Source organism: Sus scrofa, chromosome X (genome assembly GCF_000003025.6).
Source record: "Sus scrofa isolate TJ Tabasco breed Duroc chromosome X, Sscrofa11.1, whole genome shotgun sequence".
Taxonomy (NCBI): domain Eukaryota; kingdom Metazoa; phylum Chordata; class Mammalia; order Artiodactyla; family Suidae; genus Sus; species Sus scrofa.
Genome location: NC_010461.5, coordinates 13,181,682 through 13,207,347, shown reverse-complemented (window position 1 = coordinate 13,207,347; position 25,666 = coordinate 13,181,682). Strand labels below are relative to the sequence as shown.

At 47.5% G+C, this 25,666-nt stretch overlaps 1 protein-coding gene across 3 annotated transcripts; it reads right to left on the bottom strand.

Moving 5' to 3' along the window:
• Positions 400-25,400, bottom strand: SYAP1 (synapse associated protein 1). 3 transcript variants are annotated; one of them, NM_001244107.1, is given in 9 exon segments: positions 400-1,321; positions 3,473-3,620; positions 3,995-4,053; positions 5,915-6,063; positions 11,108-11,247; positions 14,461-14,534; positions 18,565-18,631; positions 19,796-19,914; positions 25,047-25,333. In NM_001244107.1, coding segments are annotated over 9 exon segments (1,077 nt in total). In that variant the 5' UTR covers positions 25,240-25,333; the 3' UTR covers positions 400-1,193.

Below are 25,666 nucleotides of genomic sequence, written 5' to 3'. Positions count from 1 at the left end.
ATTCTACCTCTGCCGGGGAACACAGACTAATTTCTATGGGATCGAGAATAGAAATATATACGCTTCTTATAAGAATTGTCTTTTTTGGGGGGGCCACACCCACGGCATGTGGAAGTTCCATGGCCAGGGATGGAACCTGTGCCACAGCAGTGACAAGGATGGATCCTCAACCAGTAGGCCACCAAGGAACGTCTAAGAACTGTCTTAACTCTATTTCCCTTTATGAAATAAAGGCTCTTTGAAAAACTCAAAAGGTTCAGAAAGCAAACACTGTGGAGCGTTTTGATGTTCGGCCACTTGTCCTTTTCACATAACATGTTCTGTGACTGTCCTGCTGGTGGAGGGAATCCAGGCAGGACTGGCCAGTGAAGTTCTCAAAGTTAGACTCAGAAGACGCAATTTTATAAAGACTGACAGTTTAATTAAGACAAAAAAAAAGCAAAAACATTTATATGTGGTGACAATTTAAACAACACGAGACTTGAAGGGGAACAGGCGTCTGACAGTCATTAATACAAAAAGGATGAAAGATCCTGCTTTCCACGAAAACCATGATGTGAAATTTAGGAAAACATTATTAAATATGTGGTATAGTTAAAAAAAAAAAAAGGCCCCAAAGAAAAACAAATATTCTTGCACAGTATTTCTCAAGGTCAAACTGTGGTGTGATGTTTTTATCATTATAATCAGTGTAATTATTCTATCTTTTGGCTTCCAGATGGAGTTTTAGAAAATACTTGCAAGAAAATAGTTCTGAAAGTGCTTCCTCTTCAATTCTTTGGTACAATTTGGTCGTTTTGATAGTTATCAATCCATTAAGTAAGTACTTTAACAGATATGTAGCAACGAAAATGCAACAAGTACAAATGTTTAGAAAACCACAAGTGAAGAATCTTTTTTTTACCTCACAGAAAACTTATCTCTAAAATTTTACTTGTGTTTCTGTGACGATGTGTGCAGCTACTACGAGAACATCTTTAACGAGATTTATAGCAAAGAAATGTTCCATAAAACATCTTTTTGATTATTAGAATAACTGTCCTATTTTTTAAAGAGGCAAGTTTCAGCTTGAAAAAAGAATAATTTCATGAAGTTATTATACTCTTGTGCCTTCTGATTCAGCCAAGGTCGACACCTAGAATTTAATGTCAGTTACAGAGCATTAAGGATTTTTCCTTTATTTCAGGAGACAGCTAGTTTTCCTCCTGCAGCATTTTCTCTATTTCCTTATCCCAGTTTTCATCTCGTTTCTCCGATTCTGTCACCACCTCGTACTCCTGAAGTTCCTGTTGTAGTTCTTTTTCCCAATCTGCAGAATCCTCTAAAAGAAATGATGAAAAAAAAAAAAAGATTCTGAATGCCTAATACCAGTCTGAACAATGCAGTCCACTCTAATTACCTGTGAAAGCCCGAACCGCAGAAACATTGACTGTCTCCAGCCTCAGCACTGTGTGCGCTCAGAAAAACTGAACAGATTTTAACAGTGACCAAAGACATGTATGATCAGAAAGATATATTAAAAAAAATTTTTTGGAGTTCCCGTCGTGGCGCAGTGGTTAACGAATCCGACTAGGAACCATGAGGCTGCGGGTTTGGTCCCTGCCCTTGCTCAGTGGGTTAACGATCTGGTGTTGCCGTGAGCTGTGGTGTAGGTCGCAGAGGCGTCTCGGATCTCGCGTTGCTGTGGCTCTGGTGTAGGCTGGCAGCTACAGCTCCGATTTGACCCCTAGCCTGGGAACCTCCATATGCCGCAGGAGTGGCCCAAGAAATGCCAAAAAAAAAAAAAAAAATTTTTTTTTTGGCTGTACCCAAGGCATATGGAAGTTCCCAGGCAGGGATCGATCAAACCTCAACCACAGCAGTGACAATGCCAAGCCACCAGGGAACGCCGAGATCAAGTTATTAAATGTAGAAACAAAAGCATCAGGTGTCGTCAGAAAGCTTTGGGTATTATCTTTCTTTGCCTTGGCCTCTGATTCTCCTTCTATTTACATAATTAAGGATAACTGATAATTAATGTTTGGTTGCAAATTTTTATCACTACCAATGATGATGGGGGTAGCAAGAACAGCTAACATTTCTTGAGCATTCCTCAGCCAGGCCTGGGGCTAACCGGTGTCCACATATCACTCTTTTCACTCTTAGCACAAACCATGGACCAGGTACCAATTACACACATCTGACAGATGGGGAATGGCGACTTAGAGGTTAAGTGACTTGCCCAAGGTTACTTCGATGGCAGCCACAGACACATGGGTAGAACCAGATCTCTAGGGCTCCACAGTCTGTGCTGCTCTTTCCCTCAGCCTCCTCGGCAGTTCCCGCCTCCAGAGTCCCTCCACGGCACGCACATGGGCTTGCAGGTCACCTTCAGGAGGCTGGCTTTCCCAACAGCCGGCTTCCTGAACGCTCTCAGAAAGCTTCATGAATGATGATTAACCCAAGCCTTTGCTTGTCATCCAGCAGAAAGCCAGTATTTTGTCCTGACGTGCCAAAGGAAGCAGGCCCACCACTTGCACTTTTTTCCTAAATTATCTTCGTTTTTAAATTGATTTAGTTTTTTTTTTTTTAATTTTTTTATTTTTTTAATGGCCATACCCGAGGCATGTGGAAGTTCCCAGGCCAGGGATCGAATCCAAGCCACAGCTGCAACCTACGCCATAGCTGTGGCAACGCTGGATCTATAACCCACTGCACTGGGTTGGGGATCAAACCCGTAACTCTGCACTGACCAGAACCACTGCAGCTGGATTCTTAACCCAGTGCACCACAGCGGGAACTCCAAAATTAATTTAGTTTTTTAAAGGCAACCTGCTCCTTCCCAGAAGTGATGCTCTCGTGGCACACAGCAGCTGGGAAGAATCTTCTACATAGAGTGTAAACCCCAGCAGGACGACAGCATTTAAAGCAGAAGCCCAGAGAGTTCCCGTTATGGTGCAGTGAGGGTGAATCCAACTAATATCGATGAGGATGCGGGTTTGATCCCTGGCCTCGATCAGTGGGTCTGAGATCCGGCGCCGCCGTGAGCTGTGGAGTAGGTCGCAGACGTGGCTTGGATCCTGCGTTGCTATGGCTGGCGCTGGCAACTGCAAATCTGATTTGACCCCTAGCCTGGGAATTTCCATATGCCATGCGGCCCTATAAAGCTGAAGGCCAGAGGGAGCATCTTCACGTGAAGGGGTGCACGCGCTTTCTTGCCCGTTCCTGGTTACGTGTCCTCAGGGCTGAGATGCCTCAGCCGAATCACTTAACCTCTCTGGGCCTCAGCTTCTCCTCTCTATGCGTCTGTGCTTAGGGCAGAGGGGCAGGAGGTCTGGCCACGTGTGCTAGAATCCACCTTCGAGTGGGGAACAGAGGAGCAGGTGTGATGCAAAAGCCATGACACATTTTTGTACAGCTCCTTCAGAAGAACAATTTTCTACGGTCAACCTGGGCACTGGGGACGACAAGAGTGACTCGCTTGGCTTTGTACCTTCTAGCACGACCGTCTCCTGCTCTTTTTTGTCCAGCACCAGCTGCTCCATTTCCTTCCTCAGATCCTCCTGATCTAAGTTACAGGCATCGAAGGCGTCACTGACAAACTCAGAAACACCCGGGCTGGTAGAAATCTCCTCTTCATCCTGAAATGCAACAAACGAGCTCTGAAAACGGTCTTCTAAGCGAGGCCGACAGACTGCATGTATAGAGTCTCATCTCACAACTCAGCCCGGCATCATCTGTGTTCCCTTCCTCCGTTAGCTGCCTGGTCTAAGCTGACCAGTCGCTTGGTAACTAGGCGGGCTGCCACCCGAGTCGCTTCGCTCCAGCCATTCTGTCCCATCCCCGATGGGCACGGCTAGAATGAGGCCTGCCAGGGAATCCCTCCGGCCTCAGTCGCAGGCCTGAGCCCTCTTCTGCGGAACGGGTGAGACCCATATTCGCAGGGAGCTGTGACAGGCTCGCCTGAGATGAACACAGTTCCGTCGTTTCCAGGCGTAAGGTACAACTGTCTTACCTCTTGGGTTTTAAGCTGAGATTTGATTACGACAGGTGGTGTTTTGGGCCGTACTGCCTCTGAGAAGTGAGAATAAGAGAGACAAGAAGTGCTTCACTCAATTCTGAATACGTACTGTAATAACAACTAAATTACCCACAAGGATGAAGATAGTGAATCATTTTCAGAAACGAGCTTCTAATGTTAGGTTCTCTGTTTTTCTTAAGTTATCACAAGAATCAGGCAGGTAAAACCACCTCAACCTCTTTCTTTGGGGGATGCTTTTGATGCCTATCATCCTATTCAATGTCCCTTCGAAGAAGACTTCCAGCAGGAAATAAATTTTGCCTTTAGTGTTAGCAAAATGCACTCAAAGACAGTTCTGCTGTTCTTTTAGGATAATGGGAATTAACTTAGGTATCCAGTTCTCCTTTGTCACGGAGGCCAGAACGCACAAAGTCAAATGTAACGCCCAGTCACAGAACCCCCTTTCACAGGCTGCATTTTCTACCTTCACAACCTTACAAAATGTACCATGTTTACTGAACCCTGCCTTAGGCCTATCTTGTTTTATACAATTTTGGTAAAACGGCATTTTCCAATAAAATATGAATAAGGAATATGGAAGAACAAGAGCCAAGTGGGAGTCACGATACCATCTACATGCAGATGCTGAATGTTGCTGGGCGGAGCAACTGCATTACATTTTCCTGAGCCCAAATGCAGTGTCAGGTACTGTTCTAATGGTCTGTACAACCTGTGGCTCAGGATACACACGGTTTTACGTAATCATTTAAAATTCCACGAACAGGGAGTTCCCGTCGTGGCGCAGCAGAAACCAATCCGACTAGGAACCATGAGGGTGTGGGCTCGATCCCTGGCCTCGCTCAGTGGGTTAAGGATCCGGCATGGCCGTGAGCTGTGGTGCAGGTCGCAGACGTGGCTCAGATCCAGCGTTGCTGTGGCTGTGGTGTAGGCTGGCAGCTGTAGCTCTGATTAGACCCCTTGCCTGGGAACTTCCATATGCCGTGGGTGCGGCCCTAAAAAAAAGACAAAAAGACAAAAAATAAAAAAAATAAAATTCCACGAACATCCTGCTGTATAGCACTGGGAACCATATCTATCTAGTCACTTATGCTGGAACATGATGGAGGATAATGTGAGAAAAAGAATGTATATATATGTGTGACTGGGTCACTTTGCTGTACAGAATGCTGTAACCCAGCTACAATGGAGAAAATAAAAATCATTAAAACAAAGAAAAAAAAAAGAAAATAAAATTCCGTGAACAGATAAGTCTGCAGTTGTAATCAGTACCTATATGCAGCAAGTGTTCATTACATGTTAAAAACATAACACAAAATACATAGTTTAATTATTATTAAAGATATTAAATCTTTGCCAATATTATAAGCCACTGTCGCCAACAACCAGGGTTCAAAGTGTCATGATCCGGAGGAGCAGGCTGTGTCACTGAACGGTGCCTCGCTCCAGGCTGGATGGTTGTAACCGGCAGTGGGACGGCACTTGGCTCCGCTCTACACGCTACAGCGCTGGGGGGGAGCCGAGCAGGCTGAACAGAAGCTTGAGAAACAGAGAAGTGGTGAACTGGGTCAGGGGAAGCCAGAAGGCAAGAAAAGTCACGTGGGAAGGGGCAAGGAGGAGATGGGAAGATGACTGGTGATGGAAGGAGAAATAAAAAAACCCCACAGAGCCAGAAAAAGACAGCAAGGGAAAGGAAAGCTTGGGGAAGACGTGTGTGCAGGGTCAGAGGGAGGGCAGGAAGGGTATTCTCTCTGGAAAGAAAAGAACTTTCCCTAAGATGACGCTATTTCTGGAACATGCAAGGTGACAAGCTCATGAGCATCTCATGGTTAAAGTAACTCTTTTGCACTGTTTTCCCCGCGCGCATGTGCGCGGCGCCGTCTTCTCCAAAGGTACCTGTCAGCGGCGACTCATCCTCTCTGCCGCGGCTCTTCTCCTCCTTGCCGGCGGCCTGCTGCTGGGCTGCCAGGGCCGTGAGCTGGGCCGACTGCTTAATCAGGGAGACGCGGTAAAAGTAGTTCCTCCAGAACACTTCTTCTTTCACACTTTCCAAAATAAACGACAACGCATTTGAGAATGCATGCAGAAAATGTGTGCAGGGTTATCTGTCGCAGCGAGACCGGAAAAGATGACTTTCAGGGACAATTTTCAAATCTGAATGAGGCTCCAAGGCAATTCACATTTGCTTTGGAGTTGAAAGCTGAGTAACAGAATAAAAAGAAAAGCAGAGTTCCCTGGTGGCTCAGTGGGTGAAGGAGCTGGCGTTGTCACTCACTGCTGTGGTGCTGGTTACTGCTGGGGTGCAGGTTCAATGCCCGGCCCAGGAATTTCCACAGGCTGTGGGCGCAGCCAAACAAACGAACAAACCCCCCAAAGAAGAAAAGCTATCTTTTCCACAGTAGCAAAAGACAGCTTACACAACACCAAAGAATCTTCAGGGTTTCTGGGTGTTTAATGTTCCTCTTCTGCCCTCTGAAGAGGAGAACAGGGTGCTGCTTTGAAAGCACCATGAGCCCAACCTGGGAGACTGGAAGCAGAGCCACGACTCCAATTACCTGCTGTTTACCTAAGGATTAAGCGCTGTCGAGCAGCGAGAAGAAAGGCTTGAGGGTGCTGTTCCTTACGAAAGGAAATATTTGGCCGCTTACAAATAACTAGCAAATAAGTAGCAATAAGTAAGAGGTCGCAGTGAGGTGGGAGATGACTGATGAAGACTGTAGCACAGTTCAACCTGAGAATGCTCAGGGCTTCTCAGACTTGGCTGCACACTGGAGCGCTGGCGTGGGGTGCTGGCGCCCAAGACGGGCGAGGTAAGCATTCCTACGGGGTGGCCTGGAAGGCTCTGAAGGAGAAGAAAACAGGTGAAAACAGAAAGTACTGAGACCCTGGTTTGTGAATGAGGACAGGTCTTCCCTAGACAGGACATGAGAACACATGGCTGTCACCTGTGTGACTGGAAAACCCGGGCTAGGAAGCTAGCTTGTTCAGTGACGGAGGCGAAATGCAAACTAATCGACACAAGTGAGGCCAAGATGATGCACAGCCAGACTTCCCTTGTGGCGGAGCGGGTTAAGGATCTGGCATTGCCACTGCTGTGGTGAGGGTTCGATCCCTGGCCCAGGAGCCTCCACGTGCTGCACCACAGGGGCAGCCAAAAAACAAAACCAAACCAAAACATGCTATGCATCCAGATGCGGCCCATCTTTCATGAATCCCACCAGTACTGACCAGGTACCGCAGGCATCAGGCCGTGGGCGAGGTGCTGGAGGGATTCCGGAACGAAGAAGACAAGGTGTCGTCCAAAACAGATGGTCACAGCAATCATGACCTCTCACTCGCTACGGTCCCACCATGTGCCCAGCAGCATTTCCCGTTGTCACGTGGCCTCCTAACTCTCTTTCTCTCCTAACATGTCTAGACCGGCAGGAGGGAGAACTGACTTAACAACGGTTCATAAAGGGTCACAAACAACCACAAGCTTAGCTGTGCAAACAGCAGTATGTTAGGGCTGCCAGAAGAGCTATGGAAACCTGAGGCCTCATTAAAAAGCAACAAGACCCACTAAGGTGGGCTGTTCTGCAATTAGACAGCACATCATAGCCACTTTGGGGAACTCGCTTTCACAGGTTCATCACCTGCATGGTGAGGGGTGCAGAGACCAAGAGACCCAGGGAACAAATCAAAGAACTAGGGCTGGAGTCCCTGTCATGGCTCAGCGGTTAACGAACCCGACTATGATCCATGAGGATTCGGGTTCGATCCCTGGCCTTGCTCAGTGGGTTAAGGATCTGGCATTGTCGTGGGCTGTGGTGTAGGTCTCAGATTCGGCTCAGATCTGGGGTGGCTGTGGCTGTGGACGGCAGCTGTAGCTCCAATTGGACCCCTAGCCTGGGAACCTCCATATGCCGTGGGTCAGGCCTAAACAAACAAACAAACGAACAAAAAGAACTAGGGCTGTTTATGCAAGTATGTTCAAGGATCTTAAACCGCAACATCACAGCTATACAAAACTGAGATTAGCCTTCCCGCGAGGCAGTGAGCTGCCTGAACAGTTTGGAGGTCAGTTTTAATTCTGAGCTCTAGGAAATGTCCAGAGTGAAACAGGTGTACTATCTCTACAGAGGACCACGGGCAATGTTTGCTTTCTTAATAAAAACAAACAGCTGGACTGTGTTCTTTTCCAGACTCTCCGACTGATGTAAGAGGAAGTAATGACAGGGGCAGGCTGCAGAGACACTCAGTTACTCTCTGGAGAGTCACCAAGCGGATGACATGCTAAAGGTTCCGAGAAGTCTTAGGATAAGGAAGTCTATCAACCATAGCAACGCCTCAACATTTAATCTGACCACTTACACTATTATGGTCTATTTTAGAGCATTAGTATGCTGTGGATACGTTCTGGGAAACAATGGGCATGTGTCACAGCTTGAGGCTGGAACGACTTGTGACTTCCCTAGTGTTGTCAGAGGGAACGCCTCAGGGGGTGCCTGTGACACCAGCAGGGCCTTGTCTCGAGCCAGCACTGCTGTCATAGGGAAGTGCTAACACACTAAGCAGGCATTTGGAAATACAGATCAAGTGTTTGGTTCCTTTTTTTTTTTTTTTTTTTTATCTTTTTAGAGCCACACCTGTGGCATACGGAGGTTCCCAGGCTAGGGGTCAAGTAGGAGCTGCAGCTGCCTGCCTACACCGCAGCCAGAGAAACGCAGGATCCAAGCCATGTCTGTGACCTACACCGCAGCTCACAGCAATGCCAGATCCTTAACCCACTGAGCGGGGCCAGAGATTGAACCTGTGTCCTCATGGATACTAGTCAGATTCGTTTCCGCTGAGCCATGATGGGAACTCTGTTTGGTTTCTAAATTGTTCCTGGTTAATGATGGCTTCTGTTCAGAAAAAGTGTCTCAAATGATCAAAGCTGCATTTCTGTATGTCAAGAAGGAAAAGCCTGGAAGTCTTACATTTGTATGTGATAGCTCATTTTTGTTATTTTGTTTTTAATTTTTATATTCTATCAGATTATAGGTGATTTACAATGTTGTGTTACCTGCAGATGCTGTTGTTTTGTTTGTTTTGTTTGGGCTGTGCCCATGGCATATGGAGGTTCCCGGGCTAGGGGTTGAATCAGAGCTGTACTGCCAGCCTAAGCCACAGCCACAGCCACATCTGCCAGATCTGAGCCGCATCTGAGACCTACAGCTCACGGCAATGCCGGATCCTTAACCCACTGAGCAAGGCCAGGGATCGAACCTGCATCCTCATGGATGCTAGTTGGGTTCGTTAACTGCTGAGCCACGATGGGAACTCGCTGCTGTTTTAACAGAGAATTTCAACACAACACAAGAACACTAGAACAATGAACACCCACGTATGTGTGACCTAACTTTAACACTTATCAGCATTTTGCCAACCTCATTTCAAAATCTGTGCGCCCTCTCCTACATACATACATTCCTTTGGGCAGGGTTTGAATATTTTAAGGCAATGCCAGGTATCATGTCATTTCATCCATAAATACTTCAGTTAAGCATTCCTAACAGACAATGACTTACTAAAAAAAACCCCTAAATTCTCTATCAGCCCTAACAGAATTACTCAATGGGCAGTTTACTTAGCCAGTGATAAATCAAAAATACTATTTGCTGAAGCTTGGCAGAAATCTACAATTATTGTCAGCAGTGGAGAGAGTCCAGAATTGGCAATAACCAAAACTACATGCCTGCCACGAACGCCCCAGGGCCTCTGGCCCGTCCTGGGAGCCTGGCAAAGAGCCTGCTGGGGGCCTGGGGGGATTCAGATGGTCTTCAAGGGGCAGGAGCCTTCAGGTGCTTTGGGTGCAAACGCATCTGACCCCAGAACTTTGCTACTTTTCTCTCCTAGGCTGGTCGTCACAAGAGGTCTGACCTAAGAGCCCAGAAGGCAGGACGAGGAGAAGAGCCTGCAGCATGGACCGCAGAGCCCAGAGCGAAGATTCAGAGAACGCGCAGAGACAAGGGCTTCTCAAGAAAGCCGTGCTTCATGTCCTCAGGGAACAGGAAGACACCGAGTCCGTGCACCAAGAGCAGAGGCTGAAAAGGGGTGCACGCACAGACCACCAAAGGCCGCTGACTAAAGATGGGGTGCACTCAAAAGTCGGCACTGAAACAACTAAAGAAAAGAGAAGAAAAAAGAAAAGGCAATGGAATTAGGAAAGGTGAGGAAGAACTTGCAGCGGCAGAGAGGAAGGGAAGGGGCCCCTGCTGCTGGCCGGGCCACCACAGAAGACGGGAGGCACGCACGGGGCTTAAGGACAAGCAGCCATAAGCCCCGGGGGCGGGGGAGGGACGGAGGGGTGGACGGAGGGGATGGAAAGGCTGCTGCCGCCAGAGTGCGGAGCCTGAGTGCAGAACAGGCAGCGGCGGGGTCCCAATGGGCCTTAGAGACCTTAACTCTATACAGCAAGGCATGGGCACATTTGGGGGTCTTTTCTTTTTGTTTTTGCAGCAGCACTCTTGATGCCCTACCACAGCTTCGGCAACGACAGACCCTTGATCCACTGCTCCAAGCTGGGGATCGAACTGGCCATCCCACGGAGACAAGCCGGATCATTACGTCTGTCATCTTTATAGGAAAATTCATTCTACCTTCTTGTTTTTTTCTTCTCTTTTTAGGGCCGCACTCTTGGCATATGGAGGTTCCCAGGCTAGGGGTCCAATCGGAGCTGTAGCCACCGGCCCACACCAAAGCAACGCCGGATCCTTTACCCACTGGGCGAGGCCAGGGATCAAACCCGCATCCTTATGGATACTAGTCAGGTTTGCTAACCACTGAGCCACAGCGGGAACTCCAGGAAAATTCATTCTGCCTTCTAACTGGGGATAAAAGAGCACATCTCATCTGTACCCCCAAACTCCCAAAAGTCCACCCTGCGTTCTAATTCTATGGCATCCTCTGCGGGGGTGGGGGGAGGATGCTGCTGCAGGGCTGCAGAGCCCGTTTGCATCAGGAGCGTCTGAGCGCGTCCTGGCCCCCATCCCATGATTCTCCGCCGACACCCCGTACACAGCCAGGGCCACACGTGCTACTCCAGCGCGAGAGCCCACTGCTTACAGTTTCGGGACGAGGGCAAATCTCATCCTGCTCAGGAGCTCGTCCTCTTGGAGCATGACCAGGGCAACGGGATACATCTGATCAAAGTCAAAGTTAAACTGCACGCCAGCTGGAGGGTCACGAAGGAAGTTCCTCTTGTCCTTTGATACAAAGAGGAAAAACACGGGGAAAATCACAGACTGATATGTGACACCACAGCAATGATCTGACACACTGAATCCTCCCAAAGGCTTCAGCTGCAAAGGCCACTGAGTTGTCATTAACTTGCCTGCCTTAGAGAGAGTGGAGAACGACCAATCCTTTCATAGATTTTTTTTTTTTTGTGTCTTTTTGCCTTTTTTAGGGCGGCTCCCGCGGCGTATGGAGGTTCCCAGGCTAGGGGTTGAATCAGAGCTGTAGCTGCCGGCCTATGCCAGAGCCACAGCAACGTGGGATCCAAGCTGTGTCTGCAACCTACACCACAGCTCACGGCAACACCGGATCCTAAACCCACTGAGCGAGGCCAGGGATCAAACCCACAACCTTATGGTTCCTAGTCGGATTCGTTAACCACTGCGCCACGACAGGAACTCCTCTTCCTTCCTTCCTTTATGAGTTCCAGCTGGGCATAGGGCCACACAACCCAGAGATCAGGTTTTTTTCTTCCCCAGAGACCGCATCTCCCACGCTCCCTGGCGTCCACGGTGGCTTGGGTGTCTAAGTTGCCCAAGTTGTCCAGATGTGGGCCTGAGTGATAAGAGTAGCTTTAGGGTCTTGGCCTTCAAATGGTCTGGAACAGCCACCACGTTTCCAGCTCCCACAGGCTGGAACACAGTCGTGGTCATAAGGAGCTGGCTTCCCCGCATAGCAGACCACGTCCTAGGGGCTGGTACAGGCCAGGAGTAAGGCAGGAAGATCTCAGGTCTCCAAATGACTTCATGGGGCAAAGCACACCTACTGAGACCATCTACCTCTGGACTGATTACGAAGAGGTGGGAAGGAGGGAGGGAAACTCATAGCTTGCTTAACCAACTCTGTTTTTTTGCTTTTTTTTTTTTGTCTTTTTGCCTTTCTTTTAGGGCCGCACCCACAGCATATGGAGGTTCCCAGGCTAGGGGTCGAATCGGAGCTGTAGCCACCAGCCTACACCAGAGCCACAGCAACGCAGGATCCGAGCGAGCCGTGTCTGCGACCTACACCACAGCTCACGGCAACGCTGGATCCTTAACCCACTGACAAGGGCAGGGATCGAACCCGCAACCTCATGGTTCCTAGTCGGATTCATTAACCACTGTGCCACGACAGGAACTCCTTAACCAACTCTGGTTTGGGATCTATCATAGCAATTTAACCTACCCCTTAACACGTTCAGCAGCCATCATAAAGGCTGGACTGAAGACTGCTGCAGAGCCGCTGGGTCGTGCGGAAATCTCGGGCGCTCTCTCAGAGGTGCGTCTGGGTGCAATGCTCACTGCATCATCAATTCAGAAGATGCTCTTTCAGCACCTGCTGTGCTCTGGGCTCTGTGCCACCTGCTCAGCAGGGCACAGCACAGATGGAGTCCTTGCCTTCATGGCACTTACACCCCAGTTGGGGGTTGGGGAGTGGGAAGACACCCTCACTGTCCCCATTTCCTTCTGGGGATAAATAGGGCTGTGATATCAGTGCCAAGTTTGGCTATAATGTGGTGAACAAAATACAGGGTGTCCACAATGAACTCAGTAGGGATGATGGGGGTTAGGGTTAGGATGAAGCTAAGGTTAAGGATTAAGGTTAGGGTTAAGGATATACTAATAGGAAGAGAAAACCTTAAAATGCCCTGGGGCAATGGAAGGGAAGAAAAGCCCAGCTCTACGTTTATTTTCAAGACCAAATTTTCATTTGCGACTTTGGTCTTTTTTTTTAAAAAAAGAGTAGGTTAAAAACGAAGCTTGGGGAGTTCCCGTCGTGGCGCAGTGGTTAACGAATCCGACTAGGAACCATGAGGTCTCGGGTTCGGTCCCTGCCCTTGCTCAGTGGGTTAACGATCCGGCGTTGCCGTGAGCTGTGGTGTAGGTTGCAGACGCGGCTCGGATCCCGCGTTGCTGTGGCTCTGGCGTAGGCCGGTGGCTACAGCTCCGATTCAACCCCTAGCCTGGGAACCTCCATATGCCGCGGAAGTGGCCAAGACAGCAACAACAACAACAACAAACAACAACAACAAAAAGACAAAAAAAAAAAAAAAACGAAGCTTGGGAGTTCCCGACACGGCTCAGCAGAAACAAATCTGACTAGTATCCATGAGCACGCAGGTTTGATCGCTGACCTTGCTCAGTGGGTTAACGATCTGGCATTGCTATGAGCTGTGGTGTAGGTCACAGACACGGCTCGAATCTGGCGTTGCTGTGGCTGTGGTGTAGGCCAGCAGCTACAGCTCTGATTAGACCCCTAGCCTGGGAACCTCCATATGCCGTGAATGAGACCCTAAAAAGACCAAAATAAAATAAAACAAGAAATTAAAATAAAAAACGAAGCTTGAAAACCACTGATAGAGGAAAAAGCCTTATGTGCTGCATCCCATGTCAGGTGGGGGGCTGGGTGCTGGACAGAGACCAAAGCTGGCCTCTGCCTGCTGAGGGTTCAGAGCCCAGTGGAGACGCAGACAGGATGTGAGGGTCACATCTGAGAGTCTTGGTCCCCACCCCTGCACAGCGGTGATAAAAGCCCCTTACCTACCTCACAGATATACCGTGAGGCTCAGAAGAGATTATGTGTGACAAAGTACTTCCTGAAACTGTCAGATGCTGCAGAACTGTTAGGTGGTACTGCTATGTTCCCTCTGAAGTCTCAGCAGAAATTTTTGTGGGCCAGCATATGCCATTTTATTTTTTTCAATTTCAGTTTCAAACAAATACATATAGCGGTTAAAGAGAAAATTTAGAACGCAATCATTTCAGTCACGAGAATTAGAATGCTGTATAGAAACTTCATACGAGAGTACATCTCAAAAGACTGTCTTAATAACATTACAAGAATCCTTTTAAGACCGAAAGGATTATTTGTGTAAGAGGCTAGAATTTTCTAGTAAGAGAAAAGAAATCTGAGAAGCAGCAAATTTAAAGCCAGTGGGAAAAAATGGTATAAGTTGATGTGCACATTTTTAACATCTCAAAATGTTTATTTATTTTGTTTCCTAGGCCACACCCACGGCATGTGGAAGTTCCCGGGCCAGGGACTGAACTCGAGCAGTAACAATGCCAAGTCCTTAACCGCCAAGCCACCAGGGAACTCCTCAAAATATTTAAAAAATTGAACAGAAGAAAAACATTCTGCTAAGGATAAAGTCAAGAGAGGAAGAAAGTATTTCTAAATAGGGTTTAACACAAGATACTTACAGCTGACAGGGCCAAGACTTGTTGTTGAATGGTTTCTTCATCATTACTATCAACCCATGGGGGCACTGCTGCTTCTGAAAGGTTGTTAATGGCAAAGAAGAACAGAGACAAACAGGTTACAAGGTTTACACTCTGGTCTGTGTCTTGAAAGAATGAGAAAGCGTCCACACAAATTTTTTTTTTTTCCCTACGGCCGCACCCACGGCATATGGAGGTTCCCAGGCCAGGGGTCTAATCGGAGCTGCAGCTGCCGGCCTACACCACAGCCACAGCCACGCCAGATCCGAGCCGCATCTGCGACCTACACCACAGCTCACGGCAACATCGGCTCCTTAAAACCCGCTGAGCGAGGCCAGGGATCGAACCTGCAACCTCATGGTTCCCAGTCAGATTTGTTTCCGCTGTGCCACAACGGGAACTCCTCCACACAATCATTTCAGCAGTTTACTAATAGGTTCCAAATACAAACATTCATCATAATCCTCAGACTTAATGTATGAATCATATGCATGTATGCATTTTGTAAAAAAAATTACTTGAATTATATGACGAAAAGATTGGACAATGCCTTGACTGGGCAAGCACCAATGAGGGACAGAGGGCCACAGTGGGCCTCTGGATGTGCTACCTTGAGAAGGACATATCATCCATATGGTGTTCCAGCCGAGACTACATAATCTGCATCTAATCACGAGGAAATAGCAGACCAAGCCCAAATGAGGAACGGTTCATTTAAAAAAAGGGAGTTCCCGTCGTGGAGCAGTGGTCAACGAATCCGACTAGGAACCATGAGGTTGCGGGTTCGGTCCCTGCCCTTGCTCAGTGGGTTAAGGATCCGGCGTTGCCGTGAGCTGTGGTGTAGGTCGCAGACGCGGCTCGGATCCTGTGTTGCCCTGGCTCTGGCGTAGGCCAGTGGCTATGGCTCCGATTCAACCCCTAGCCTGGGAACCTCCATATGCCGCGGGAGCGGCCCAAGAAATGGCAAAAAGACAAAATAAATAAATAAATAAATAAATAAAAAAGGGGGGAAAGAGTATTTTTCAAAAACATCCATGTCATGAAAGATACAGAAAGGCTGAGGGAATGTTCCAGATTACAGGAGGCTAAGAGACATAACAAAAAATGCAGTGCTATTCCCAGGACTGGATGCTGTATTCAGGGGAAAATGTACAAAGGACATTACTGGGTCAACTGACAAAATCAGACTATGAATCTTCTCTCAGGGTTAACGTTCCCACAGCCGGGAACTAGACTGCGGGTGGTCAAGCAAGAGCACATCCCTACCGCTCAGGAAAGGCTTAGGTGTGGTTTTTTGCCGCACCTGTGGCATGTGGACGTTCCCTGGGCCAAGCATCAAACCCATGGTGCGCTTGAGACCTACACCACAGCTACAGCAATGCTGGACCCTTCACCCTCTGTGCCACAAAGGAACATTCAGGAAATGCACAACGAAGGAAAAAAAGACACACACCGAAGAAGAGAATATAAATGAGAAGGCGAATGGAATAAAACTCTAACAATCTAGGTGGAGGGATACGGGTGTTCTCATACTATTTTTACTGTCATTTTTCTGTAAATTGAAATGATTTCCAAATAAAAAGGCCCTATAAAAAGTTACTGTACTTTATTCACAACAAAAGGTGATAATGACCTTGCAAGGTAAGGGCTTAGCAATTGTGAAGAGGGTTGTCAGGAATGAAAGCAGACAAAGAAAGAAATAGGAAGCAGTAAACAACAGGGTGGAATTAAAGCCTCCATTAAGTCTTTCTTTTTTTGGTGGCAGAGTGCAGCGGCTTGAGGTGGGCTCTCAGTTCCCGGGCCAGGGATTGAACCTGGGCCGCAGTGGTCAAAGTGCTGAATGCTAACCAGGGGACTCCCCTCCATTAAGTCTTTAGAAGCAAAAGGCTGGGGATGTCCAGCCCACTAACACCCGGTCTATGTCATCCGGGGCTCACGACAAAGAGCAACCACCTGGAGAGGCGAGTCCTAGGCGGTTTCTCTTGTGACCTGGGAGCCGGTCTAGGACTAGGAGGAGTTCACTGGGGGGTGTGTGTGTCTGCACGTGCACGGGGCTGTTCAGAGAAAGCAGCAAGTGTAAAAGAGTGGGGACAAAACTACAAGGAGGTAGCTCATCTGAGCAGCTCTACCATCTGGGCCTGGAACAGAGCAAGAGGGCAGAGGTCAAATGGAAGAGACATCCTACTGGGCACCAACCGACAGAAAATTACTGGTGTGCCTGGATGGATAGATGGGCACATCGACATCTGGCTCATTCTTTGGCCCATCCTAAACAAGCAAATGGTGGCAGTTAGAATCTAAATTCTTTTTTTGGATTTTTTTTGGATTTTTTTTTTTTCCACTGGGCCAACAGGAGACACCTGGACACCATTTTTATTTTTTGGTGTATTTATATTTTTTTTGGATTTTTTAGGGCCATGCCCACGGCATATGGAGGTTCCCAGGCTAGGGGTCCAATCAGAGCTGCAGCTGCCAGCCTACACCACAGCCACAGCAACGAGGGATCAGAGCCAAGTCTGTGACCTACACCACAGCTCATGGCAATACCGGATCCTTAACCCACTGAGCGAGGCCAGGGACTGAACCTGCATCCTCATGGATGCTAATTGGGTTCGTTACCTCTGAGCCATGATGGGCACTCCCTCTAAATTCTGTTAATTATAAGATAAAATTAACCTATTTTCATATTCTCATTTATCTATTTTTATTTTAAGGGCAATTGCAATGATTTTCGATTTTTATTTATTTATTTATTTTGCTTTTTAGGGCTGTACCATGGCATATGGAGGTTCCCAGGCTAGGGGTCTAACTGGAGCTGCAGCTGCTGGCCTACACCTCAGCCACAGCAATGCAGGATCCGAGCCCACATCTGCGACCTACACCACAGCTCACAGCGCCAGATCCTTAAACCACTGAGGGAGGCCGGGGATCGAACCTGCAACCTCCTGGTTCCTAGTTGGATTCGTTTCTGCTGTGCCACAACAGGAACTCCCTATTTTCATACTTTTAAAAAAGGGTAAAGCCCCTTCGAAACTTTTTTCTTACACTGTTTAACAGTTTGGTCTCCATTTGAAGTCTATTTGCCTTGGACGGCCTCTCCTTATACCCCTGCTCCTTGAATACTGAGGTCCTCCCCAGGCCCAAGCCACTGGTAGGGATGAGTCCCCCCTCACTCCCCGTTTCCCCAGTATGTCTCTTTTTAGGGTAACCAGTAACCTCCTAATGGTCCAACCCCAAGGATACTTTTTGGTTCTTTTTTCCTCCAGGCCAGTGTCCTTATCTGGGAAATGGAGATAACAGGAATGAAGGTGCCCATTTGGAGTTCCCATCGTGGCTCAGCGGTAACGAATATGAGTAGCATCCATGAGGACACAGGTTCAATCCCTGGCCTTGCCAGTGGGTTAGGGATCTGGCGTTGCCATGAGTTGTGGGTGTAGGCCTCAGGCGTAGCTTGGGTCTGGCGTGGCTGTGGCTGTGGCACAGGCTAGCAGCTGTAGCTCAGATTAGACCCCTGGCCTGGGAACCTCCATATGCTGCAGGTGCGGCCCTAAAAAGACAAAAAAACAAAAAATCAAAAAACAAAAAAAAAAGAGAAAGAAATGTATTAGGTTCCCAAATACCCCATGACATTTCAGGGCCCTCTGTCACTCCCTTGGAAAGTGCTTTCATTTTTTTCTTCTGCATAGAAAGGGAAGGGAGGCAACATTTCCTAGATGCCTTTTGGGTGTACATCAGACACAGTGCTGAACTTGTGATAAAGTGAGAAATATAAGCTTACTCTCTTTCAGAGCCAGCTCCCAGAGGGGCTGCCCTCACCCACCATCCTAGCCACTGGCAGCGACCTGAGCCACAACTGTGACAGTGCCGGATCCTTAACCTGCTGGGTCACCAGGGAACTCTCCTTCCTTCCTTTAAACTCTGAAGATTCACAGGTTTGTCCCCACTACTCTCTGTGCTACCTGAAAGATGGGGGCTTAACTTAGACATCTGTGTATTCTCAGAGCCTTGGTGGGGCATCTAGTATTTAACCCAAGCCCAAAAAAATGTGCAGGCGAGTAAGTCATGTACAATAAACCTGTATCATACCTGATTTTTTTGTATGCTGCTCCTCAACAAATTTTTTCTGTTCCTTCTGAAAATCTCCTATAATTGTCTGTTAAAAAATACATACAGTCAAATTACTTTGAAAAACTCATTATTAGATAAGAATTACATTCGAGACTTGTGAAGTCAAATAAAGAGACTACGAAAGTGTTATTTCTTCCCTTCCCCAATAAGAGAGGATCTTCGACATTTTTGAACAAGTGTTCAACTGCTCTTATGACAGATGATCTTTTCATTTTTAAAAGTTTTGAAATTTTTAATTTAATTTTTTTATGGCCACACCGGCAGGATATCGAAGTTCCTGGGCCAGGAATCGAATCCAAGCTACAGCTGCAACCTAGGCCACAGCCGCAGCAAAAGGAGATCCTTTAACCCACTGCGTTCGTCCGGGGATCAAACCCGAGCTTCTGCAGTGACCTGAGCTGCTGCGGTTGGATCCTTAACCCACTGTGTCACAGAGGGAATTTCAGATGATCTTCTCAAGTGCAAAAATAAAGTTAGTTAAAAATTGGATTTCTGTGTTGTTCCATAAAGCAATAAAGTGCAGGTCGAATCTCATTCCAACAAATACTACACACGACAAAAATATCTGAATAGGAAGCTAAAGTTTACCTGAGGACCTACTTAATTCAGACAGTTAGCAACATAAATGAAATTCCCTAGGCCTGCACCCTACCGCTGCAAAAAGGAACAAACTCACTTCAGGGTCTTAAAAGGGTTGTTCCTATTGGGTTAGAAGTTTTTTGGGGGGGGCCGTGCCCACGGCATGTGGAAGTTCCCGGGCCAGGGACTGAACCCACGCCATAGCAGTGACCAGAGCTGCTGCAGTGACACCACCAGATTCTTAACCCATTGCACCAAAAGGGAACTCCAGGGCTAGGAATTTTAACACTTATCCAAATGAGGCAAAGGCGTAAATGTATTCTGAAATGGTCACTGTTGAAAACTAAACTCACGATATGAAAAGCTTAGTCTTAGCCAAAACTATCAATGTATTTTAGAATATATTAAAATAAAAACAAAGCTTATTTAAATCAAGTAATTTATATCATAGCCACTTATGAAAAAGAGAGGGAAAAAAACCCAAGCATCTCAACAACATTTTTATCAGAGGACGACATCCTACTTGTGTTAATAAAGTTCCTGGGAGGAAGGGTGATAAGCTGCTAATGAATTTTATAAACTTCTATTTTCAAAAGATATTTAAATGTACCTTATCAATGATGTCATCTATCTTTCCTTCTTCTACTGATTTCTTTATTGTTTGTGCTGTTTCAGCAACTGATTCAGTTATCTTTTTTGTAGCAGCAGTTGCAAAGTTAAATAGATAGTCTGTAAAGAATAAAAAAGAGTCTGTGCTCCATTCAAGTACAATGGTTATTGTATCTGTGACTTCTCCCTTAGAGAGCACTGAGAAGACGCTTCCACTCAGGGCGTGTTCCTTGTTAATTAGCACTTGAAACAAGGAATGAGAAGCACTGACAGTGCTCCACTTTCTCAGGGGACTGGCCATCCATACCGGGCCTTTAATTCATTGCTTTCAAAGACTGTTAAGCATATTTCCCAGTTCACCCAGTAGCTGTTTCAAACCTGTCTGGCCCTTCTCCAGTCTCAGTTCTAACTTATCTCAGCAAATAATCTCCCCTCCTACTTTACAATAAGATTAAGGCTTCTTTCTTTCTTTTCTTTTCTTTTTAGACCCTAAGTATCCCATCTTTATTTTCTCCTTCCCTCTTGTTGAAAAAAGAAGAAAAAAAATGCCCCTCCTTTCTCGTTTCCTAGATTAACCCATCCCATGATAAATCTGAGGGAGGGTTTTTTTTTTTTTTTTGGTCTTTTTGTCTTTTCTATGGCTGCACCCTCGGCATATGGAGATTCCCAGGCTAGGGGTCTAATCACAGCTGTAGCCACAGGCCTACACCAGAGCCACAGTAACTCGGGATCTGAGCTGCATCTGCGACCTACACCACGGCTCATGGCAACGCTGGATCCTTAACCCACTGAGCAAGGGCAGGGACCGAACCCGCAACCTCATGGTTCCTAGTCGGATTCGTTAACCACTGCGCCACGACGGGAACTCGTTTTGAAACACTTTTATCAGCTCTCCCGTTACCTGGCTAACTCTATACATCCTTTGAGTGTCTGATTATTTTTTTTGTCTTTTTGTCTCTTTTAGGGCCGCACCCGAGGCATATGGAGGTTCCCAGGCTAGGGGTCTAATCGGAGCTGTAGCTGCCGGCTTACACCACAGCCATGGCAACACCGGATCCGAGCCGCGTCTGCGACCTACACCACAGCTCACAGCATCGCCGCATCCTTTAACCCACTGAGAGAGCCAGGGACCGAACCCACATCCTCATGGATGCTAGTCGGGTTCGTTAACCGCTGAGCCACGACGGGAACCCCAGTGTGAGCCTCTGATTAAACATCATGTCTCAGAAAATGGTCCCTGGCCCCTGCATGGGCATCCCTCAAATGTGTTCGCTCAGTACCTTGTTGCCAGATCAACAATATTCAAGACACTATCAATTATGCGGTGAATCTGTCCTCCCAGCTAGACTAAAAACCCACCCCAAGCCTCACTGGGACATTGGCTCATTCGCCAGTGTACCCTCAGAGAGGAGCGATAAGTACTTGTTGAATGCATGACTGGGTCAGTGACACGATGAGTGCTGAGCTTTAGGGAGATTCTGATTTCGCTTTGGTTATGCCTGGTCTAGTTATCCACCCAGAGTGGCATATGGTAAAATGGGTAGACGGCCACACTATCTGAAAGAATATTCTCTGCAGATAGATCGATCCAAGCTTCTAAAGGGCTGCCTTTAAGATTTTCTCAGCCGTACCTTCTGAATTAGAATTGTCATTTTTATTCAAAGGGAGGACTGTCAATTGAAAACCGGTATGTTAGCATAGTAACCTCAATTCTCTGACTGTGATGACTCCATGGGTGGAATACACTGAACACTGGAGAGAGCCTAGTTCTTGCCCTCAAAGTATGTTCATTTCTAAACAAACGAACAAATCAAGGATTCCAAGACGAGAAGAGCAAGATTATTCATTAAACAGAGAAGGGAGGAGTTCCCGTTGTGACTCAGTGGTTAACGAATCCGACTAGGAACCATAAGGTTGCCATGTAGGTCGCAGACGCGGCTGGGATCCCGAGTTGCTGCGGCTGTGGCGTAGGCCGGCAGCTACAGCTCCGATTAGACTCCTAGCCTGGGAACCTCCATATGTGGCGGGTGCTGCCCTAGAGATGGCAAAAGACAAAAAAACAACAACAATAACAACAACAACAAAAACAAACAGAGAAGGGAGAAATGTCTCCTAAAAGTAATTAGAGAGTGGCCTGGATTCCGAAGTCAGAGGGAGTGGGCAGCGGGAGAGCAGGACAGCAGGACGAGAGATCTTCAGCTAAGACGCTCAGAAAGACGAGAAGTCTGTATTGTGCAGACATCAGCTGATACCAAGTGAAAGACAGTTTTTGTTAAGTGGTTAGAAGAACTGGGATGCAGATAAGAGTTAAAAGTAACAGGAGTACAACGTCCACTTCAGGGACTTAGGCACAAGCAAAGGGTCTGAAATGAGGAGGCAGCCAAAGAAAAGTCTAAGTGAAATGTCTGAGTGAGTAGACTCAGCAACTTAATGCAAGGATGGAGCAGATCGTTTCCATTCAAGGTAGTCATTTAACCTTCATTTTCATCACGTCACGACCCTCCCAGGAAGAGTAGGTATAAGGAGCCCAGCTTACAGATAGGGAAGCCAAGGCACATGGGGGTGAAATGATTTGTCCATGAAGATGGGGCAGACCCTGCTGACTGCCTGGCCAGTAGCCTATCCCCTTCTTCCTTGTCAAAGAAGCTCTAATTGTGGTGGGTACTCATTGAACCGAGGGGTGGTCTTGGGGACCCCTGACATTAAGCCTGTTTGTTGGACTTAACTGTAATTCGCAAATGACATCACAATAAAGCCAGTAAGTACTGTAACACTAGTCTATTTACCCACCCAGAGTGGCATGGTGAAATGGGCAGACAGCCAAACAGGAGGGCTGATAAAAGCAAGCAGTATAAAGAACCCAAACACAGGCTACCTGCCTCTGAGTAGCCAAGCTGGTACCCCAATCCCACACTGCCTCATGTCAGATAAGCAAGTCACAAGGGTTTGCAGAACTGAAGGGGATCAGAGAGGGAAAGAAAAGTAGGAAGGTTCTCAAAGGTCAGAAAAAGCACACATTTATCAGAGCAAAGAGGAAAGTAAAAAGTTTAAGGCTTGCTGCTAGAACAGCAAAGTAAGAGTGGTTTTTAAGGCAGCCTTAGAAAATTAATCTAAACCTTCCCATCTTTGGCTCTCCCTCCTGATAAACTGAGGACTTGCTGTGATCCCAGAAGGAGGGCAGTGTATCAGGGAGCTTGTTGAAGAGCCCTTCCCCACCTTCCAAGGCCTCGCGCCCCAGAGTAACTGCTTATTCAGCACAACTGGGTTGGGAGGTTTTTGTTAAAAGTCCAATTAGCGCTTTATCTATACTCTTTTTAAAAAACCAAGCAAACCTCTACCTTTGAGTGTTAAATATCTGAATCACTCACACCCTGGAACTCCCATACACGCCCATCTTGAAAGAAAGCACTCCACAAAAGTTTACAGAACAAATGGGGCCCCAGGAGATTTCATGTCGATTTTAAAAGGCTCAAGTACTGCAGCTACTTGGTGGGAGTCAGGCCCAGAGATGTTTATCTTCAGTTTCCAAAACGCAGATGGGTCTTTTTAGAATTAATACACCTCTTAGGATCAATAGGTAGAAATAAAAAAATATCTGATCATATCTCTTTTGGCTTTTTGAAGGTGGAACCTCTACACCTTTTTTTTAAAATCAAATAAAGTTCACAGCCAGAAGAGCTCTAATTTAGGTGGGAACTCTGCATTCACAGTATGTGTGTGGGCGGGGAAGCGCCTCCACCTTAACCTGAGCCTCCCCAACCTCAAGAGTCTGGTGAGGAAAGAGATGGCAGCGTTGAGCTCCAAAGTAGTCATCCATGCTGAAAAAAGATTTATTAAAAAATATTTGGAAGTCTTTCTTACTAAATACAAATGTGAGGTTTCAATAAAGCCCTAAGGTGTAAGAAGCCACTTTTGATACTCCCCTGAAGATAAATGAAAATGGTTCTCCAGGATTTACGAAATCAGGGAAACAACCATACCCAGCTTTTCTTACAGCGATCCCACTTTTATTTATCCCAGCTACCTAACAAAGATTCTCTGCTCTAGTCAAACGCATCTCCTCACATCTCTGGAATATTCCAAGCTCCTTTCTTCCCCATTTTCCTCACAGGAAATAGCTGTACCCTCTTTAGTGATCTCATTGCTTTGCACTTAGTTTTATTTTTCTTGTGCACCGTTTAGGGGCCTGGGGCTGAGATTATGTACTGCCAGGACTTGAGAGTATGTCTGTTTTCCCTGCCTCTCCACCCCGCAGTAACTTTTTGAACATTAAAGCCTTTCTTATTCAAAAATGTGTTTCTCCGCTCCAGCCAGCCCCATGCTCTTGCGTTTTAGTAACTTGGAGTAAATTCTTTAAAAATGCGTGCTAAATTGAAGAGCTCTCGCTTGTAGTGCTGACTGCTTTAGGGTCATCTTTTCAAAGGCGTTTTCCTTGACTATTTAAGCCTGCCAAGGTCTCTCCAGGAGCAGAATTACCACAGGATGTGTTTATTCTGCATGCCTGGGACTTTCACCCTCCTCCCAAACTAGGCTGTAAGCTGGAAAAGAGCACAGGCTTTGACATTAAGACAGTCATGGGTTCAAATTCCACATCTACCATTTACTATCAGCATTAACTTTGGGCCACTAACACTGCAATCGCTGGTCCTCCCGACTCGCTGGGTGTTTAAACAGGTGACTTAAGACACATCCACAAAACATTTAGGGCTGAAACTTGCACATCACGGACAATAACTGGCAATTAGTTTCCCATGTTAAGGAAAATGGTCCCAATGCAGCCTAAAGGAGATGAGCCTGCCTGTCAGAGGCCTTCAGTAAGTAACTCTTCCTTAATTTACTCTGGATGACATTCTGACCTCAGGGCAAAAAGGCACTTTCGACCAATTCGAGCTCTCCAACGTCCTCAGTCCTCCGGAAGTCATAGAGGGGAAAGTTGGCGAGATGAACAAAAAAGAGATTCCTCGTCAACCCTAAAGACGTCGAGCCCCACTGCTTTACTTCGGCCCTGCTTGCAATGGTGACACACTGTGCCAAGAGTGACATGTCACCAGGAACTTCGGGCACAGGATTTGACTGCAAGATAAAGCTTCGGCCTTGCCCAGATCCACACCAAGCTCTCCAGACAACAGACACGCCTTCCGCTCCCTCCCTCCTCCCCCCGACCAGTGGTGGCCCACGCCCAGGGGCGGCAGGAGGAGGGATACGGACGCTCTCTGAAACTCTCTGGTCCCCGGGGCCGGGGAGAGACTCACTGCCGAGGCCTTTGGCCTGATGAAGGAGCTCCTGGTCCCCGGCTTGCTGAGGTTCCCCCTCCGCTGTCTCTGCCACCGCCTCGGAGCGCTGCTCGGGTGGAGCGTCTCCCTTAGGCTGCCCATCTCCCTCGGACTGCCGGCCACCCGGCGCCGGCTGCTCCAAGCCAAACCAACTGCTCAAACCCCGGAACATCCCGCCCGCAGGGCCGCCAATGCGGTCCGGGTCACAGGAGACCCTAGCGGGCGGAGCCTGGTCGGGACTTCACAGGGCGCGTCTCCCTGGGCGATAGCCGGAAGTGTGGCCCCGGAGCAGCCCGTCTAGCCGTGGCCCCGCCTCTACGGCCACTCTGCCGTGGCCGCGCCTGCGTCACTTCCGGCTAAGGGCCCCGCCCCGCGCTGGCTGTTTATTTCGTAACTTGATTACGCGGGTGGAAACCGGACAAAGAGTTTTTCCCACGTAGTTACGCCCCACCCCTTTTCCTCCTCCCCCGGCTTTTAAAGGCGGACTTAGGTGTGTAAACTGCGTCTTTGTCACTCGAAGCGGCTTGGCTGGTGGTTTAGCCTCGCTTTTTCAGGTCCGGCTGGGCTGGCCCCGCAGAAATGGATGTCTTTGGTCTCCT